This window comes from Prinia subflava, chromosome Z (genome assembly GCF_021018805.1).
Source record: "Prinia subflava isolate CZ2003 ecotype Zambia chromosome Z, Cam_Psub_1.2, whole genome shotgun sequence".
NCBI lineage: Eukaryota > Metazoa > Chordata > Aves > Passeriformes > Cisticolidae > Prinia > Prinia subflava.
In genome coordinates, this window is record NC_086283.1 from 36025825 (window position 1) to 36042652 (window position 16828).

Sequence of the window (16828 nt, forward strand, 5' to 3'; positions counted from 1 at the left end):
AAAACAGTGATGCTGTTCTCCAGCCATGAGTTTCATGTTTCTTGTGGTTTTGGCACTTTACTTATTATTTTCAAGAAGAACTACAAATATCTTAATGTAATTTTCTTGACATTTTTCTTACTTTTTCCCCTCTTCTTCTTCATTGTGTTTCTGGATAATTTCTTGTGCAACATGAAGCAGCAATGTGGAAGTAAATGGTTTGAGAACTTCAGAAACAAAGAGAAGGTTGACATGATTCTGAGATTCACTGGAGAAGTGACTTTCTGACTAGTACACTGTGTGCCACTCATTTGGCTTCTTATTCTGAGTGAGCCTTCCAAAATGCCTAACAAATCCAAATTTCTGTGTTTAATAATATTCTGAGTCCTGAAATCCTTCCTGGGACTCTGCTCCTACAGGATTCTTGGATTCTGTCACAGACCATTCTGAATGCAATAGCTGACATTTTCAGAGAGATTTGTCAGGAAATGCCTTTCAAGGTTGTTTTAAATCACTGTCTTGAATGTGCTGAGGTCTCCCCAGTGCCACTGGTCATTCATGTTGTGTTTTGAGTGCAGAGCTTGCTCAGGTTAAACATTTGAGTAAATTGAAGGACCACAGATACCGTTGTTCCCCTTGGTACAAGGAGGAGACCAGTCAACCAGATGTTCCTGGATGTGGCAGACATTATCCATCAGTACTTTAAATTACATCAAACATACTTGTGTAGCATTGTTTTGGGTTTGCATGACCTGTTTTTGGAAGCAGGGGGGAAGCTACAGGGGTTGGTTTCTGTGAGAGGTTGCTAGAAGCCTCCCTAGTGTCTGGCAGAGCCAGTCCCTAGTGGCTCCAAAGATGAATGTGCAACTGGCCACGGCTGGGCCAATTAGATATGGTGGTAATGCCTCAGTGATAACATATTTAAGAAGAAAGAAAACCAAGAAGTTGTTATTGCAGCTAGAGTGCAGTGAGAACACAACTCTGTCTGCAGACAGCAAGGTCAGTGGAGAAGGAGGGAGAGAAGTGCTCCAGGTGTTGGAGCTGAGATTCCCCTGCAGTCTGTGGTGAAGAGTGTGGTAAAGCAACTGTGCCCCTGCAGTCCTTGGAAGTCCGTGGAGATGCAGAGATCCATGTGCAGCCCATGGAAGAGTCCCGTACTGGAGGAGTTGGATGCCTGAGAGAAGATTGTGCAGAGAGGAGATCCATGGAGAGAGAGGCCTTGTTCCCAGGCTGGAGCAGCCTGTCCTTGAAGGACTGCACCCTGTGGAAGACTGACCCATGCTGCAGCAGTTTGAGGAGGACACTGGGATGGACTCATGTTGCAGCAGTTCACAGAGAGCTGTTGTTTATGTGATGGACTCACACCAGAGAAGTTAATGAAGAACTGTCTTCTGTGGGAGGGACCTCACAATGCAGCAGGGGAGCAAGGCCTCTCCCTGAGCAGCAGAAGAAATAATGGGTGATGAACTGATCACAACCCTCACTCTGTGTCATCTTGCACTGCTGGGGTAGGAGGTAGAGCTGGGAAAGAGGGAGGGGTGGAGGGAAGGTATTTTTAAGGGTTTATTTTACTTCTCATTGTCCTGGTTTAGCTTTGTTAATAATAAACTTAATTCATATCTCTAATTAGAGCCTTTTTTTTCCCCATGATGGTATTTGAAGAGTGATCTCTCCCAGTCTTTATCTCAACCCATAAACCCTTCATTAGATTTTCTCTCTGCTGTCCAGCTGCCAAAGGGAGGGAGGGAATGGCTTTGCTAGGTGCCTGGCATCCAGCCAGCATCAACCCATGACATGTATAAATGGTCCCAAAGTGTCCTTCCATTTGCCTTTTCTGATTTTGCCTGTCTGATGTATTTTCTGTTTAAAAGATTTCATATATGGTTCATCTGCCAAACACTAAGCATGTTATATGAAATTCAGATGTCCCAGGACAGTCCATTTATTTCCTGCAGCTGGACAATAGGGAGCCTTTGAGAGATATGTCCTCCTTTTTGGTAAAATGTTTTCCAAATCATTGTGTAGATGACTGCAGACTCTAAATAGTTGGTGCCTTTACCATAAGTAATTGTGCTCCTTTCTCACTGACACTTTCGTCCAGTTCTCTTTTATAAAAAGTCTTCAGAGACTGACCTTCTTTCCCTGCTTTCCAAGACCTTCAGATAGCACAGATCAGAATAAGGACTGTCTGCACAGAAGGTACTGGCTGGTGTCACTGAAAGCTGAAATCAAGACACAGCTGTGTGTCCTATTGTGATCTCTCCAGGAGGACTGATACTATTTGTTCATCTTCAAGGACAGCAAACTTCATCTTGCCCCTGACATTTAAGGATCAATAGTGATCACTTTCCATGTTTTTCAGCCTCAGAGTATGATTACATCTTTAATTAGGAATACCTGGTGTTTTAAGACTTTTGTCTTTTATATTGTATTAAAAAATCTGGCTAAATTCAGCAGAGTCAGCTGTAGGAATTTTCTTTTCCATTTATGCAACTATTTTCGTGAAACCTTTTACAATTAAATTATCTCTGAGATTTTTACCCCTTTGTAAAACTTGTTTGCATTGGGAAGAGGATGTGCCTGAGGCAGTTTGGAAAACAAATACCCAGGCAATGCTTTCATAAGCCTAATTTTCTTTGGAAAGTTGACTGAAAAGCAGGAATATAAAAGAAGTCAAGTATAAGAACACAAGAAGAAAATTAAATAGAGTTTGGTATAAAAAACATTGGGAAACTTTTAACATTTAACTTTATTTCACAAATTTTGCTGTGAAGGACAGTAGCCTGAAGATACTGAGGAGAAAGATGTTATTGTAGGTGGTATGTCATTTACGCTATGATGAAAAGCTTTTTTCCTGAAAGAAGTGATACAGATGCCTTTAAGATTATTTAGTCAGTTTTGCTATCCTCCTGAGGTTTCTATGTAATCAAATATTCACAACCATAATACTTTGTCTGTTTTGGGCTTCTTCATGAATTTGCTGGTAAATTTTGAGTGACAGCAGTGAAAATTTCTTATGTGTTCAGTCCTTAAGATAAGTCTGATTTGATCTGTTGTGTGTTTTGAAGGTTTGGCTGCCTAGGAAGCTACTCCTGGATGTGGTGTGTGGGGTAAGCAAGCAACCAATTCAAACAAGAACTTATCTTGCAAGCTTGAAAATACCTAACACATTTTAGGTTGCGCATACCCCAATATATATATTCCCCTGCACTTGTGTCCTGGTTACAGACAGGATAGGGGTAATTTTTTGCAGTAGCCAAGTGGTCATTCTGTACCACATTGTTGCCATGGCCAGAGAAAGAATATCTCTTCCTGCTGAGGGTAGTATGGAGGTTGTTCATGTATGGCAAATTGCTATGTGATGAGCTTTTTTGCATGTGAATAATTTCTTGTGCACCCGGTTATTAATATCATTGCTGTTACTGTTAGTTTCTTAATTCATTGATGTTTCCAATATATTGTTCTTGCAACCCACAATCCTTACCATTTACCATACAACCCATATCTTACCTTTACAACCATAATCTTTACCTTTGTGTCTCCAATAACCCTCCCCATCTCATGGCAGGGGGAGGGGTGAGTGAGCGAATGATGCTTGGTTTGAAGTGATTCAAGTAGGAGCGCTAAATTAGGGGACACCCTTCCTAAACCAGAACAACCTTATTTGATGCCCAGTGTAGGGTCAAAGGGTTCAGATAACAATACATCTGACCAGAGTGGGTTTGAAACAAATTTGGTCTAAGCATTTGTTTTATTAGGTACAGAACCACTCCTCACACTGTGATCTATTCATGTAGATCTGGTACCTAACCCCATATATACTTCCATGTATATATACTATGTTGACCACAGTGCTCTTTTTTCAGAGCAGAGAAAGGGATCAGGATGGCTTTGTTGCTGTAGTGTGTGATATCAGTTCACGACATGATAACATCAAAGTCAAGGAAGTCATCTGGGATATGTGCTCAGCGTTCCTCTTCTACCCTGGCCTTGAGTGCAGCTTCTGGGAATTCTTTAGTTACCATACCCAGCCTGTGAGGGCAAAAGGGAAGGAAGATTTTCCCCACCTTTTGACCCCCTTGTACTCCTTCTCACCTGTTACAGCAGCTTTTGAGAATTTTGAATTCCCTTTGGACGTTAAGGAAAGCACATTGATGCTGCTAATTCTGCCAGGTCTCCTCAGTGTGGTTTTCACCATGTTTAGAGTCAAGATTTTTAAGAAGGTCATCTGCACCAAGGGTGTATAGTTACAAGTGGCTTGAAATGTGGAGAAAATGGGCCAACATTTCAAGATCTGTTCTGCTCCAATGGTTTTGAAGTTCACTTCTGAACAGCTGCAGGACCCTGATGAAGTGTCAGAATATTTGAAAGAAAAATGCTGTGGCAATCCCAGAGAGGCAAGCAGTTATGCACCGTGCTGAGCTTTGGCTCCTATTTATTAGCTGCTGTCTGATACTAGACACCTCAGGGGTAAGAGGAGGAAATCAGACCAACAGCCACTGTGGCCAAACTGCAGCAGAACTGCAGAAACAGCCCATGCTGATAGAACAGGAGGAGGAGGCAGGGTCAGATATAATCACTGATCCCTACCTCTGGGTGAGCTGCAGAGTGTGCAAGAAGATTTCAGCCACCAGTCTGACCTGGTTGCTCTGAAACTGCAATATCACAGCTCATGATATGAAACTAGATGGTAATGAGGCCAGTAGCTGGGATAAGAGGACAGAAGCTCTCAGCCTTTGGAGGTGACTCCTGTCAAGTGTGAAAGAAGGGTAGTGTCTCAAGGATGGTCTAGTAGTGCACCCAGGCAGGTGTGACACCATGGAGGAAGGTACCCAGTACCTGAGAGAACTGGCTGTGCTGGAGCCAATCTCTAGGGATTCAAATAATGTGCAGTCCCCTGTAGATCCAGAGGAGGTCCAGTGTGCATGATTCACATGGCAGAAGTTTGTATGGATCACGTGTTCATCGTGCACCAACTCATTGGCATTGATGTCCATGAAAGGAGGAGAACGATCAAAGTGTTCTAGGTGATTACCTAGCTACAGCAATATGATGATCACGTTTTCTTCCTCCCTGCTGACCTGCACCTTGTCTGTGGAAAGACTGTCCAAGACTGTGGATAGACTCAGGAGACTTGGGCAGATTAGAGAGGAATTGTCCTGGGCTCTTCCAGTATGGACCAGAGTCTCTGCTATTGGGAGCAAGTACCCCTCTGTTCAAAGTACAAACCACAAGGTAACCTGTGGTACAAACCACAAGGTAACTTGTGGTTTTTGCTGTGTGACCACAGAGAGGATGGGAGGAAGTGGGATGGAAAACTTGCCTCTGTGCTGGCAACCCAGGTACATGAGTTGAGAGGAAGAACAAACATCAGAGGAAACTCAAGTTTCCAGTGGGCAAGTCCTCAGACAGAATCGAAGGACTGATATTATTTCCAATCCTCTTGAAAGGATCTCCAGTTCATATTTACAGGAAATAGCAATGACCATGACCAGAACCAGAGGCCCTGCCTCCAGCCATGTGGAGAATCAGATCTATTGGACTGTGTGGATCCAATGGCTTGGCACATCAAACCCACAAGAACCTAAGTCTTTAGCTGACACAGGTGCACAGTGTACCCTAATGTCATCAAGATAATGTAGGGGCAGAATCCATCTCTCTGAGGTGACAGGGAGCTGGACAGCTGACTGTACTGGAAGCTGAAGTGACTCTGACTGGGAATGAATGGCAAAAACACTCGAGTGTGACTGGCATAGAGACCCCGTAGATTACCTCAGGAGAGGGAATTTCAAGGATCCAAAAGGGCATCATTGGACTTTTGAGACAGCTGATTGTATTGGGTTTGCATGACCTGCTTTTGGAAGGAAGGACTATAGGGAGGGGATTCTGTGAGGAGCTTCCTCAGCATCTGGCAGAGCTGATCTTTGGCAGATCCAAATATGAATGTGCTGCTGGCCAAGGCTGGGCCAGTTAGAAATGGTGGTAGTGCCTCAGTGATAACATATTTAAGAAGAAAAGAAAGAAAGTATTGCAGGGTTTTTGTTGCAGCCAGAGAAGAATGGAGTGAGAATATGTGAGAGGAACAACTCTGCAGACACCAAGATCAGTGGAGAAGGAGAGAGGAGATGCTTCAGGTGCCCAGGCGGAGCAGCTTGTGAGATGCAGCCCATGGTGAAGACCATGGTGAAGCAGCTGTGCCCTTACAGCCCTTGCGAGACCCATGAGGCTGCAGAGATCCTCCTGCAGCCTCTGGAGAAGACCCACACTGGAGCAGCTGGATACCCAAAAGAGGCTCCCTGCGGGAGGCCTGTGCTGGAGCAGGGTCTTGGCAGGGACCTGCAAACCTGTGAAGAGAGGAGTCCATACTGAAGCAGGTTTCCTGGTAGGACTTGTGACCCCATGTGGGACCCATGCTGGAGCAGCCTGTGCCTGAAGGACTAAGCCCAGTGCAAGAGTGACCCACATTGCAGCAATCTGGGGAGGAATGTTGCCCGTGGGATAGAATCACCTCTGAGAAGTTTGTGGAGAACTACCTCCAGTGGGAGGGACTGCCTGTAGAAATAGTGGAAGGACTCCTCTCCCTATGGAGGGGGAGAAACTGTGTAATAAGCTGACCAAAACCCCCATTCCTTGTCTCCCTGTGAGCCACTGTGGGGCAGAACTGGGATAGAGTAGGAGTGCAGGAAAGGTATTCTTTGAGATCTTATTCTTCTCAGTATCCTGGTCTGATTTGGTTATTCAGAAATTTAATTAATATCCCTAATTTGAGCCTGTTTTGCCCATGATGGTGTTTGATGAATTATCTCCCCTGGTCCTTGACTCATGAACCTTTGTTATATTTTCTCTCCTTAGTCCAGCTGCAAAGGGAAGTGATAGAGAGGCTTTGATGTGTGCCTGGCATCCAGTCAGTGTCAATCAATCACACTGCTGTAGAGACAGAGGACATTACGTAGCTGAATACCTTGCCTGGTCTTTCAAAGGACCGTTCTGTTTGGGAGTGCTGAGGGTTGAAGAATAACAGGTAATGGTCATTACCTCAACAATGCAGTGTTGGCAGTATCACATCAACCAGGGTTCCATGACCCGCATCCATGAGGTGATTGATGAATTGCAGCACCAAGGAGCGATCAGCAAGACTCTCACCCTTTAGAGCCCTATATGTCCAGACGCGTTAAGTCCAGTAGAGAGAGAGTAGAGGCTGACAGAATTGTTGTGGTCTGAAAGAAGTCACACCACACATGCTGCTGTGCTGTATGTGCTGGAGCTTCAGTATGAACTGGAGTCCAAGGCTGCAAAGTGCTGCCATCATTAACATTGCTTAATGTATTTTTGTCCATTCCTTTAGCAACAGAGTACCCCAACAGTTTGCTTTCACCTGGAGGATATCTAGTATACCTCTAATCAACTGCCCCAGGGCTGGAAACAGCCCCACTATTTGCCTTGGACTGATCCACTGGAATAGACTGTAGATACCCCTGAAGGACAGAAATGACCAGCACTCTACCTCTACACTCACTTGTGGATGGCAGCAAATGCCCTGTGAGGATGGCTAAACCAATGGAAAAAGACTAGTTGGCAGCACAGAAGTAAACTGATCTGCACTGCTGAATTGTGGCACAATCTCACTGCCCAGGTAGAGGAGCTGGCTATAAAAGTACATTATATAGATACACACACACCCAAGAACTGGGCTTCTGGAAAACATCACAACAATAGACAGGTGGATTCGGCTGTCAAGATTAAAGTGTCCTGGGTAGACCTGGAGTGGCAGCATAAAGGGTGAATTATTTCCAAGCAGTTGGCCCAGGACACATCAGGTTATCAGGGAAGAGATGCAACACAAAGATGGGCTTGTGCACTTAATGATGGACACTATTTTCCAGGTTATTCATAAGCGAAGTGTGCACTGCATTTAAGCAAGCCAGTGGGTAAAGTCCCTGTGGTATGGTGGATGATGGTCAAAATATAAATATGGAGTGATTTGGCAGGTTAATTACATTGCACTCCCACAAAGTCACCAAGGCAGGCCCTGAGTGCTGACAGTGGTGTAAAGAACCACTGAATGGCTGGAGATGTACCCTGTCCCTCACACCACTGCCTGGAACACCATCTTCAGCCTCAAAGAGCAAGTCCTGTGACAACATGGCACCCAGAAAGAATTGAGTTGTACAATGGGACTCGTTTAAAAAATAGCCTCCTAGACTTCATGGCCAGAGAGCGCAGTATTGAGTGGGTATCATGTTCCCTCTCATGCACCAGCCTCTTGGAAAATTGAATGATACAGTGGACTGTTAAAAACCGCATTGAAAGCAATGGGTGGTTAGACCTTCATGTATTGATGTCTGCACTTAGCAAAGGCCACTTAGTTAGTTAACACTAGAGTCAATTCAGCTAACCATGAATTTGACCTGCCCCTACCCAATCAAATCTTATTCCAAAAAAGGGGATAAAGTTCCTGTGGTGTATATTAGGAATGTGTTAGGGGGGACAGTTTGGATTAGTCCTGCCTTAAGCAAAGGGAAATGCGTAAGTGGAACTGTTTTTGCTCAAGGACCGGGGGGCACTTGTTGCATAGTGCAGTTGGATGGGGAAAATTATGTGTATCTGAAGGGGGTTTGACTTTTAGGTGAGAGCAGTCTATAATGTTTTGTTGTGTAATATTAGTAGCTGAATGCCATAACTGCCATGGACAGTGAGTCTGGACTGCTCCAGATACACCAGCCATAAGCTCTGGATGCAGCTTGCAACCACCTGACAGCACACCAGCCCTCCTGGCCTGGAAGACATCCAGAGCAGATAGAACTCACAGTCGCGGACTCAATGAACTCAACAGACATCATGGAAATGGCCTGTGCTTGTGTATATGTACTATATGTGTATTGTTGGAAGGTGTAGGATTTGGACATAAATTATATTATGCATAATAAGGGGTGGATAATGTCCTGGTTGTTTCCAGAACAGGGTTATTTTTAGCAGTGGCCAGGATGAGTCATGGCTAGCACCTGGAGATTATCCTCTACTACCTCACATCATCGCTGACGGCAAGGGGATGGCATTTCTTCTGGCTGTGGGGAGTGTGGCAGTCGTTTGCTCAGGGCAGGTTTCTGTGTAAACTCAGACTTTTCCATGTATGAATCAATCGCCTTTCTTGTACAGCTTTTGTGTATTTCATGTAACATTGTTCCTGTTACATTTCTGATCTCATTGCTGTTTCCAGTAGATTGTCCTTTTCTCAACTTGTGAGCTTTATCTTTTACAATTCTTCTCTCCCTCCTGCCTCAGGGAGTGGGGGAGGAGAAAGGCAGTGTGAGCAAATCAGTGCATGGTTTGGAGGTTTCAGTAGTGATTCCTAAATCCCAACAACATGGTAAAAATAGTTAGACTGTAATTATTTTACTTAAGAGGTGTTTTTCTTAAGCAGAGGCAAACAGATGCTTAGCAGTACTTTTGAAAGTAAAAACCATAGCTGAATAAGAATATGAGACTGTGTTGTGCTGTAGAATCTGAGTGATGCATTGTGCATTAGGCAGTGTCACATCAAGATTTACAAGCTGATATAATGGCAGCAAAAAAAGTAAACATTTCATTCGAAAAAGGAGAAAAAAAACCCAAGGAAATTTCATGGCTAGTAAAACATTTCACATGACCCTGTGTAGTACTGTTCATAGCAGTAATAATAGTATCTGGGAAAAGAACCCAAAAGAACCCCAAATCCATTACATTTATACTATGAAACAAACTTTAAAGAATGTGACTATAAACTTGGGCAAATTTAAGAGACATCTCTGTGGAGAACTTCTGTATTTCATTTCTATAAAATGGGCATCTCTCATGCTCTCAGCTTTAAATTGAGTAGTAATGAAAGAAAATAGAGTGTGTGGGAATGAAGGGACTGAAACCTTTTAAAAGCTATGGTCACAGACTTTTTTTGTAATTCTTTTTAAATATAATAGTTTCATTGGAAGTCTATTTCCTGTTAAAATTCCAGCAACTCTGTGTCTGATCTACTGAACAACAAGACCTTAAAGGTCTTGAAATTTCTGTCTTTTAAATACCATTGTCCTTAAAGTGTATTGTGTTACGATGGAGAATTTTTCCAATAAACAAGAAAAGAAAAGGCTTTTAGAAGTAGCTAGTAGGTATTTGTAAGGTTTTTAATTGAAAATAGTATACTTTTGGTTCTTTACCAGTGTGCTAGAAGATAGGTTCTTTCAGAATAGTCCTTAGAATTCTGTGCAGTTTTAGAAACTAATGATGAGCAAGATAGGAATGCTGTAGCAGATGCTTTTCAGAGCATAGCTCTGTGAGGGATTTGGGGGGATTTTATAACACATTGCCTCTTCTTTCTGAGTTTGTAAGTGCCACAAAATGAGAAAACTCAAATATTATACCTAAATAGCACTTTTTATTGCCACAATTAGAAAGACAATTCTGCAGAGGATGCACTGTTAGTCTCAGATATAAATTATGTTCTTGTTCTTCAGGAAAAAAACCCAATACCATTCACTCTTTCTGGGAAACATAATTATTGGTCTTAGACATTTTCTCACACCTCTATGCAAAATTTACTCAATACTTATAACCCTTATAATGTCTATTTATTGTACAGTTTTTTGGCTAAGAAGATTATAAGAAAATATTGAGTAGGTATTTCTAATTAGGCTTCTAAGAATGTCTTTTCAATGCATTAATGATTACTTCAGTCTACTTATTGGTAATTAGTGTTTTAATTGAAAATTATTTTTAAACATCCATCATTCATAGAGTATAATCATTTGACAATGAGATTGATCGATGTAGTCTTAATTGGTGACTATGCCAGGGTAATTTTGTCCTGTGTTGGTATGTGGCATTGGCAGAAAAGTTGATTAGTAAATTATTTTTTGTAAGGCCTTATACCATATATAAAGAAGACAGCACTGCACCAGATTTATCCTTTTTTTAAAAAAAACAAACTTACTAAATATAAAAGGAATGTGGGTGCCAAAAAAAATAAAGGGGGGGGGGGGTGGGCTGAGAACTGGCATCTTGAATTTTGAAAACTAGAAAAGGAAAACAAAATAGTTGCACTTGTATACAGACACACTTAACTGTTGTCACGCTTATGATTTCAGTAACCATATAGACTAATAAGGACATAGGGAAAGCTACTGGATTTAGAGGTAGGATTCTTAATGCTTGTGGGCTTCTTGTGTAAGGGTGGCTTGTTTATAAATGTTGAACCATGGATTATACACGATGGGAATCCAGCTGTAGGATAACCAGCTGAAGGCTGAAGATGATCCAGGACTGTTTTTCTCAAGAGATACTCAGAAACTGGTCATTTCTTTTTTACTGAAGGTTATGAAATCACATTATCCTTTATTCCTTTCTTCTGACATAACTACTCAGGAGTTTCTTTGTAATTCCAGATGGCATGTTCCTCTTTTGAAGTTACTGCCTTTGACCAATAGTGTTTGATTAAGTTTATGTAAATGAGAATTCTTTCCTTGTCTTTGAACATTTTTACCGGTCCCAAGTAGCAGCAAATCTTGAAAAGCAGTGCTGATTCTTTTCTATTCCCAGCATTTCTCTTTCTGTGGCTCAAAGAATTGGGGAGAGACAATAGGGAAAATTCACGGATTTTAGTTATAAATTCTGGCATGTACATATGGCTACGATACAGGCCTAACTTACATAGTTTGAAAAAGCTACAGATATTAAAAATAGTAGCATATGCTATTTGTCAAAAATGTGCATTTTCACAGTCCTTTTTGACAATATTATGATTTAAGGGCTGATATAGCTGCTTTAGATCACAGCACTGCCTTCTGATATTACAGCTTTAGGTGGACGGCATAGCTTTCTGTTTCATCCACAGTGAGGACTCTGTTTATTTAGTTACGTTTTATTCCCATTCTCTTATGTGGTTAGTCATGGCAGAATTTGGAAGGAAAAGGTATTCAAAAGGGTTACAAATGAGTATTTAATTATAGATACTTAGAATATCTCTTTAAAAATAGAAAGGAAAATGTTTTAAGTGTGTGGTAGACAATAATTTACGAATATAAAGTTAACGTTTAATTTTAAATGTTAATTAGTTTTGTCATATAAGTTTATGACAACAGTGAATGTGGAAGGTCTTCGGGGGAACATTGCAAGATGATTTTAGTAAAACTTGTTTCAAAGTTATTTGTAGCATTCAAAATGTTTAGTAAATAAAAACATCATGAAGACTGGTGTTTCTGTTTCGTTGGGGGGGTTTTTTGAATGCATTAAATGTTCTTTTTTTCACTGGAGCAGTAAAGTATTCTTTTTGTTAATGTTGAGTATGCTTCAGCAAAGTGTGCAAAATAGGTGAAAGGCAATCTGGAAAATTTAAATAGAGATTTTCAATACATATGAGCAGAAACAAAAATGAGTTATGTTGTTTTATGGAGAGAATTTTTAATTTTCCTTTTCCTTTGCAAGTCTGTTTTAAACTGTAAACAGTTTTAAAGGATTTTTATCACAGAAAATTGGGTAAAAAGCTTTTACCATGTCAAAGAAAGTAGAGCTCAAGAAATTACCATTTTTAAACAGATTTCTTGTGTATGCTCTATGTGGTTTTCAAAATAATTTTGAATATTCAGACTATCTAAATATACAGAACAGTCGGAATTTCACATTGAATAGTAGTATCTCAGGCCACTGCCATCGTTCTTGCTGCCTGCTGTGTGATTGCAGATGACATCTTCTGTGCTGTAAAGCGGCTGGAAACAGTTATGCAACTAAAGCTAGATAAAGGAAATGATTGTTGAGGTCTCATTGAAAGCATAAGCTGAGTGGTGAAAAATCTTGTCAATTCTCTCATCCCCTTTTAGTTTTGTAAGGATGTTAGGGTAATCAAGAGATATCTTCTGTAAGATAAGAAGCAGTAACAGAAAAAAGCTTCGATGATTTGATGATTTGGCTAATTCTCTATACTTTCAGTACTGCAGTTTGACATATCCTTCAAGTTATGGGTACATTGAGATGTGCATATTCAACAGATGTGCTCATAAAAAATTCTGTTCAATATTTAGCTAAATGCTGCTTTTACAGACTATATGTCAGAGAACAAAGGCTTATTTGAGTAAATATAAATATTACAAATTGATCTTAGAAAGCCCATGGAATTTCACAGGTATGTTTGTACTGGAAGATTTTTACAATTATTTTTAATTTAATTGTTTAATCAGAATGAAGAAATACCTAGCTGAAACAAAATATAATTTTTGTAGATTTCTTCCATTTGATTGACATTGAAAAAGACAACACACACACAAAAAGTGCTTTTCAATGGTAAACACTATGAGTTTTAAAAGTAAGAAGTATCTGTTGTATTAACTTGAGTGTTGTGTAGTATTTGTTTAAAATAGGCTTAAAGATTTTTGGTAAAAATAATTTCATAATTTACACTTATAAGAAGTGGAAATTATTACAGTGAGGTTAAATTTTGTTGATACCATGGGTTAAAATAAGAGACCTGAAAAATATTTCTTTTTAAGCTAAATTGTACATAGGTTAAGTTTTTCTTGAATAGCTACTGAAAAGATTGACAGCTACATCACTTTAATGTTGATGAACAATCCTCTGATATGTTTTGAAAAGAACTAGGCCTTTTAAGACACACTTAGAGACTTGCACCTGAAGCAGGTTCTCTAAGACCATCTGTCTTAAAACATACAATACATACAACATACAACATCATAATAGTAAATTGAAATATGATGGAATGATATTTTTTATGCAGCGTAATAACAAGGGTTAAATTAATCTCCTTTACAGAAGAAAAAAGTGGCTTATTAGTGTCTAAAATACTTTGACAGAATTTGGAGTTTCCAAAAAGAGTTCTCTCCCGTACTATTCCAAATAAGAATTTTAAGAAGTGGATTTCTTTCTTAAAAAACAAACATTGAGGGTTTTGTCATTAGAGGAGGGCTGCATCATATTGGTTCTGAGAGAATCAATGGTTGTCTGCTCTTTGGAGAAACAGGAGAGGAGTGGAAAAACCCAAATGGCAGGGGAGGCCCTTGCTAGCTGATGCCCATCCTGCTGCCCCCAAGGGAGACAAGGAGGGCAGACAGCAAGTTGGTGGTATAGTTCTACTTAGTGTACAGATCTTTAGATTAGTTAGTCTTTTGGTGCACTGAAGGCCCTGGTTATGCTAAATAAGAGTAATTTTTTTTTTTTTCTCGGTTGTGCTAATTTCTATCTTGATGTTATTTTTTTTTATTCTGAAACATTTCTGGGTTTAGATTTTCAGAAGAAGAAATTAGTATTAGCCATCTAAAACAGTATTTAAGAACTGAATAATCAAATGTTGCTTTCCTTCCATAAACCAAGACTGAAAGGAATAATTGCTTTGTTTTGACAAGTGAACCAAAGAAGTATGACATAGAAGTCTTACAGGAATATTCGCATGCATGAAAACTAGGCTGTCATGTTTACAAGGTGATTTTTTTTCATTTGATGAATTTTTCAAACAGTCACTAGTCTGTAAACTATACTGATATTTTTTCCAAGGAACACAAGCTTCTTTTGGCTGTCCTTTAAGGAAAAGAGTTAGGATTAAATATAAATACACAATTTTGATTGTGCAACTATTATTTTAACTACTCTAACTCATTCCAAACTGTTAGTATTTTTTCAGTGTGTATATACAGTTCATTTTACACCAATCATTGATTGTTCTACAAGACAGTTGAATAAAAGATGGGTTTGAGTTGTAGGTATTGAATGTTAAAAAAAGTTAAAACCACATTCTGTGTAAACCCTTTATAAGAGAAAAGGGAGTGTGTGACCGAGTCTATTGTAAGTAGTATCATGCTTGAAGAAAGAGCTGTATTTTCAGTATTTCTTTTTATCTCAGTTCTGTAAAGCCCTGTTTATATGGTTTCCATTTAACTTCTACTTTTAATGAGTGTCTTTAATTGCAGTAACATCTGTTAAGTTTTATATTAAAAGATTGACATTTCCTTAATGGTTTAAGAGATGTATTTGGTTTACATCCAGACTTTTTCACCAGCAAGTGATTGAGTATCAGCCACATCCCAAAACGTTGCAAGTGTTTGAATTATTTGCAAAGGGATATTCCGTAGCTTCTGAGAATTTAAGAAAACACTTTATCCATTAAATATTTCACTTTATCCGTTAAATATACTGGTATGCTGCTAATTGAGATGTGTGAGATATTATGCTTTAGAGAACTTCCTCTTTTTTTTTCTAGCATTCCTTTGGAAGAGCAAAACCAGAAAAGTGCATTTCTGCTACTTTTAAGTCTACACCTATGACCAAAACCAATAATCTTGACCTTGTATCTTTTTAAAACATGTTTTTTGTAGACAGTTCACTTAGAAATATCGATCTATTTTTCTAGTAGTGCCTCTAGATAACAACCAACACTGTAGCTGCTTTGTAAAAGGAACTTTTCCTGCTTGCAGGAAAAATAATGTATTCATTATATTTTGTTGCCCAAACTGTGTGCATCTGAATATTAGGTTTGTTCCTCATGTTGTTGCTGCTATATAGATAGGATTAAATATTATATACTAAATTGCAGACATGAAATATACTGGTTATTTAGAAGGTTCCAATTTTTATGTAATATTTTTCTTCAATTTTGGTAGTAAGTCATCACTGATGGTGAAATCAATTTCATTTTTTCTCAAAAAGAGGATGCAGAAAAAAATAGAAAACAGGAAACAAACCCCTACTAATGCTTTGCTTCTGGTATAAAGACACAAAGGTAGTGTATTAGTTTGAATGGGCTGGTGGATTTGACCTGTGTTTAGCAAAATGAGTACAAAGCAACATGAAGCTTGGTTTAGTCTGGATTTTTATGTTTGCATGTATTTGCAATGAGGTACTGACTTTCCAGAAAGCTGTTACTCCTTGGACAGAAATTATAAGTATACAGAAAATAAGTTTACCTTGTAATGTGTTTATTTTTAGTTTCCATTTATATTAGTGAGAATTTTCTTTCTAAGTATTAAAAGAAAAAAAAGCTACTGTTATGATTAAGGTAAAAGAACTGATTTCTTTAAACTAAAGAAGTGCAAGATACTATGAAACTTATCTAAACATTTGTTTTCCTGGTTTCCCTCTGTAGCAGACTGTGCAGAAGCATAATTTAATATCTATATTATTATGTAATCTAATATCTCCAAAGAACAAGATGTAATATACTTTGGTACTTCCAGACTGCATCTTTCCATTATTTAACCATTTTGCTGTATTTGTGTTACAGATTCTAAAAATGGAATGGGGAGGAGAGTATTCTTTTGATTCTTCCAATTTAGACTGTTTGTTAAATGTCCTCCCTGGAGAATTGGAATTTCAACAAATCCTTAGTGATCTTGATGAAAAAATAAAGAAGAACTCTTCCAGGTAAAGTATATGTTATGTGTATCCAAAATACTAGTGAAAGTCATTGCATTTGGGAATAAATGTGGCTTAACTTACCTTTATTTTCTAGTAGTAGGTTAAAATTCTGAGAAATATTTCAGCAGTAATTTTATTTTAACCACTCAAGCATTTAACAAATTTTTTATGCCATATAATTATTGTGCTATAGTCTTTCTCTCTGTGCTATTTTTAACAGTTTTATCATCTTAATCTTAGGTTCTGTTGCAGTAGGTGTGATAGTGAAGGAAGAAAATGTGAATTCCCATGACAGCTATATTTTCTACTACTATAAGATAGAATTTCCTACTAATGAGATAAATTTTTATTGATTAAAAGAACTACAGAATTTGACAAAAAGCAAAATTTAAACTCACTGTGTTCTTTAAGCTTTTCTAATGAAAGTAGAAAAATGAATTAAATTAATATATGTAATCTTTTTTTC

The 16828-nt window shown here is 39.0% G+C and overlaps 1 protein-coding gene across 2 annotated transcripts in view; it reads left to right on the forward strand.

Moving 5' to 3' along the window:
- The window catches only part of KIAA0825 (KIAA0825 ortholog), a 245789-nt gene that overhangs the window by 21528 nt on the left and 207433 nt on the right, over window positions 1-16828 (forward strand). For both annotated transcript variants that reach the window (XM_063421904.1, XM_063421905.1), the window contains exon 2: window positions 16229-16368. In XM_063421904.1, coding sequence (XP_063277974.1) covers window positions 16238-16368 — 131 coding nt within the window. In that variant the 5' untranslated portion in view covers window positions 16229-16237. The remainder of the gene's footprint in view (window positions 1-16228; window positions 16369-16828) is intronic.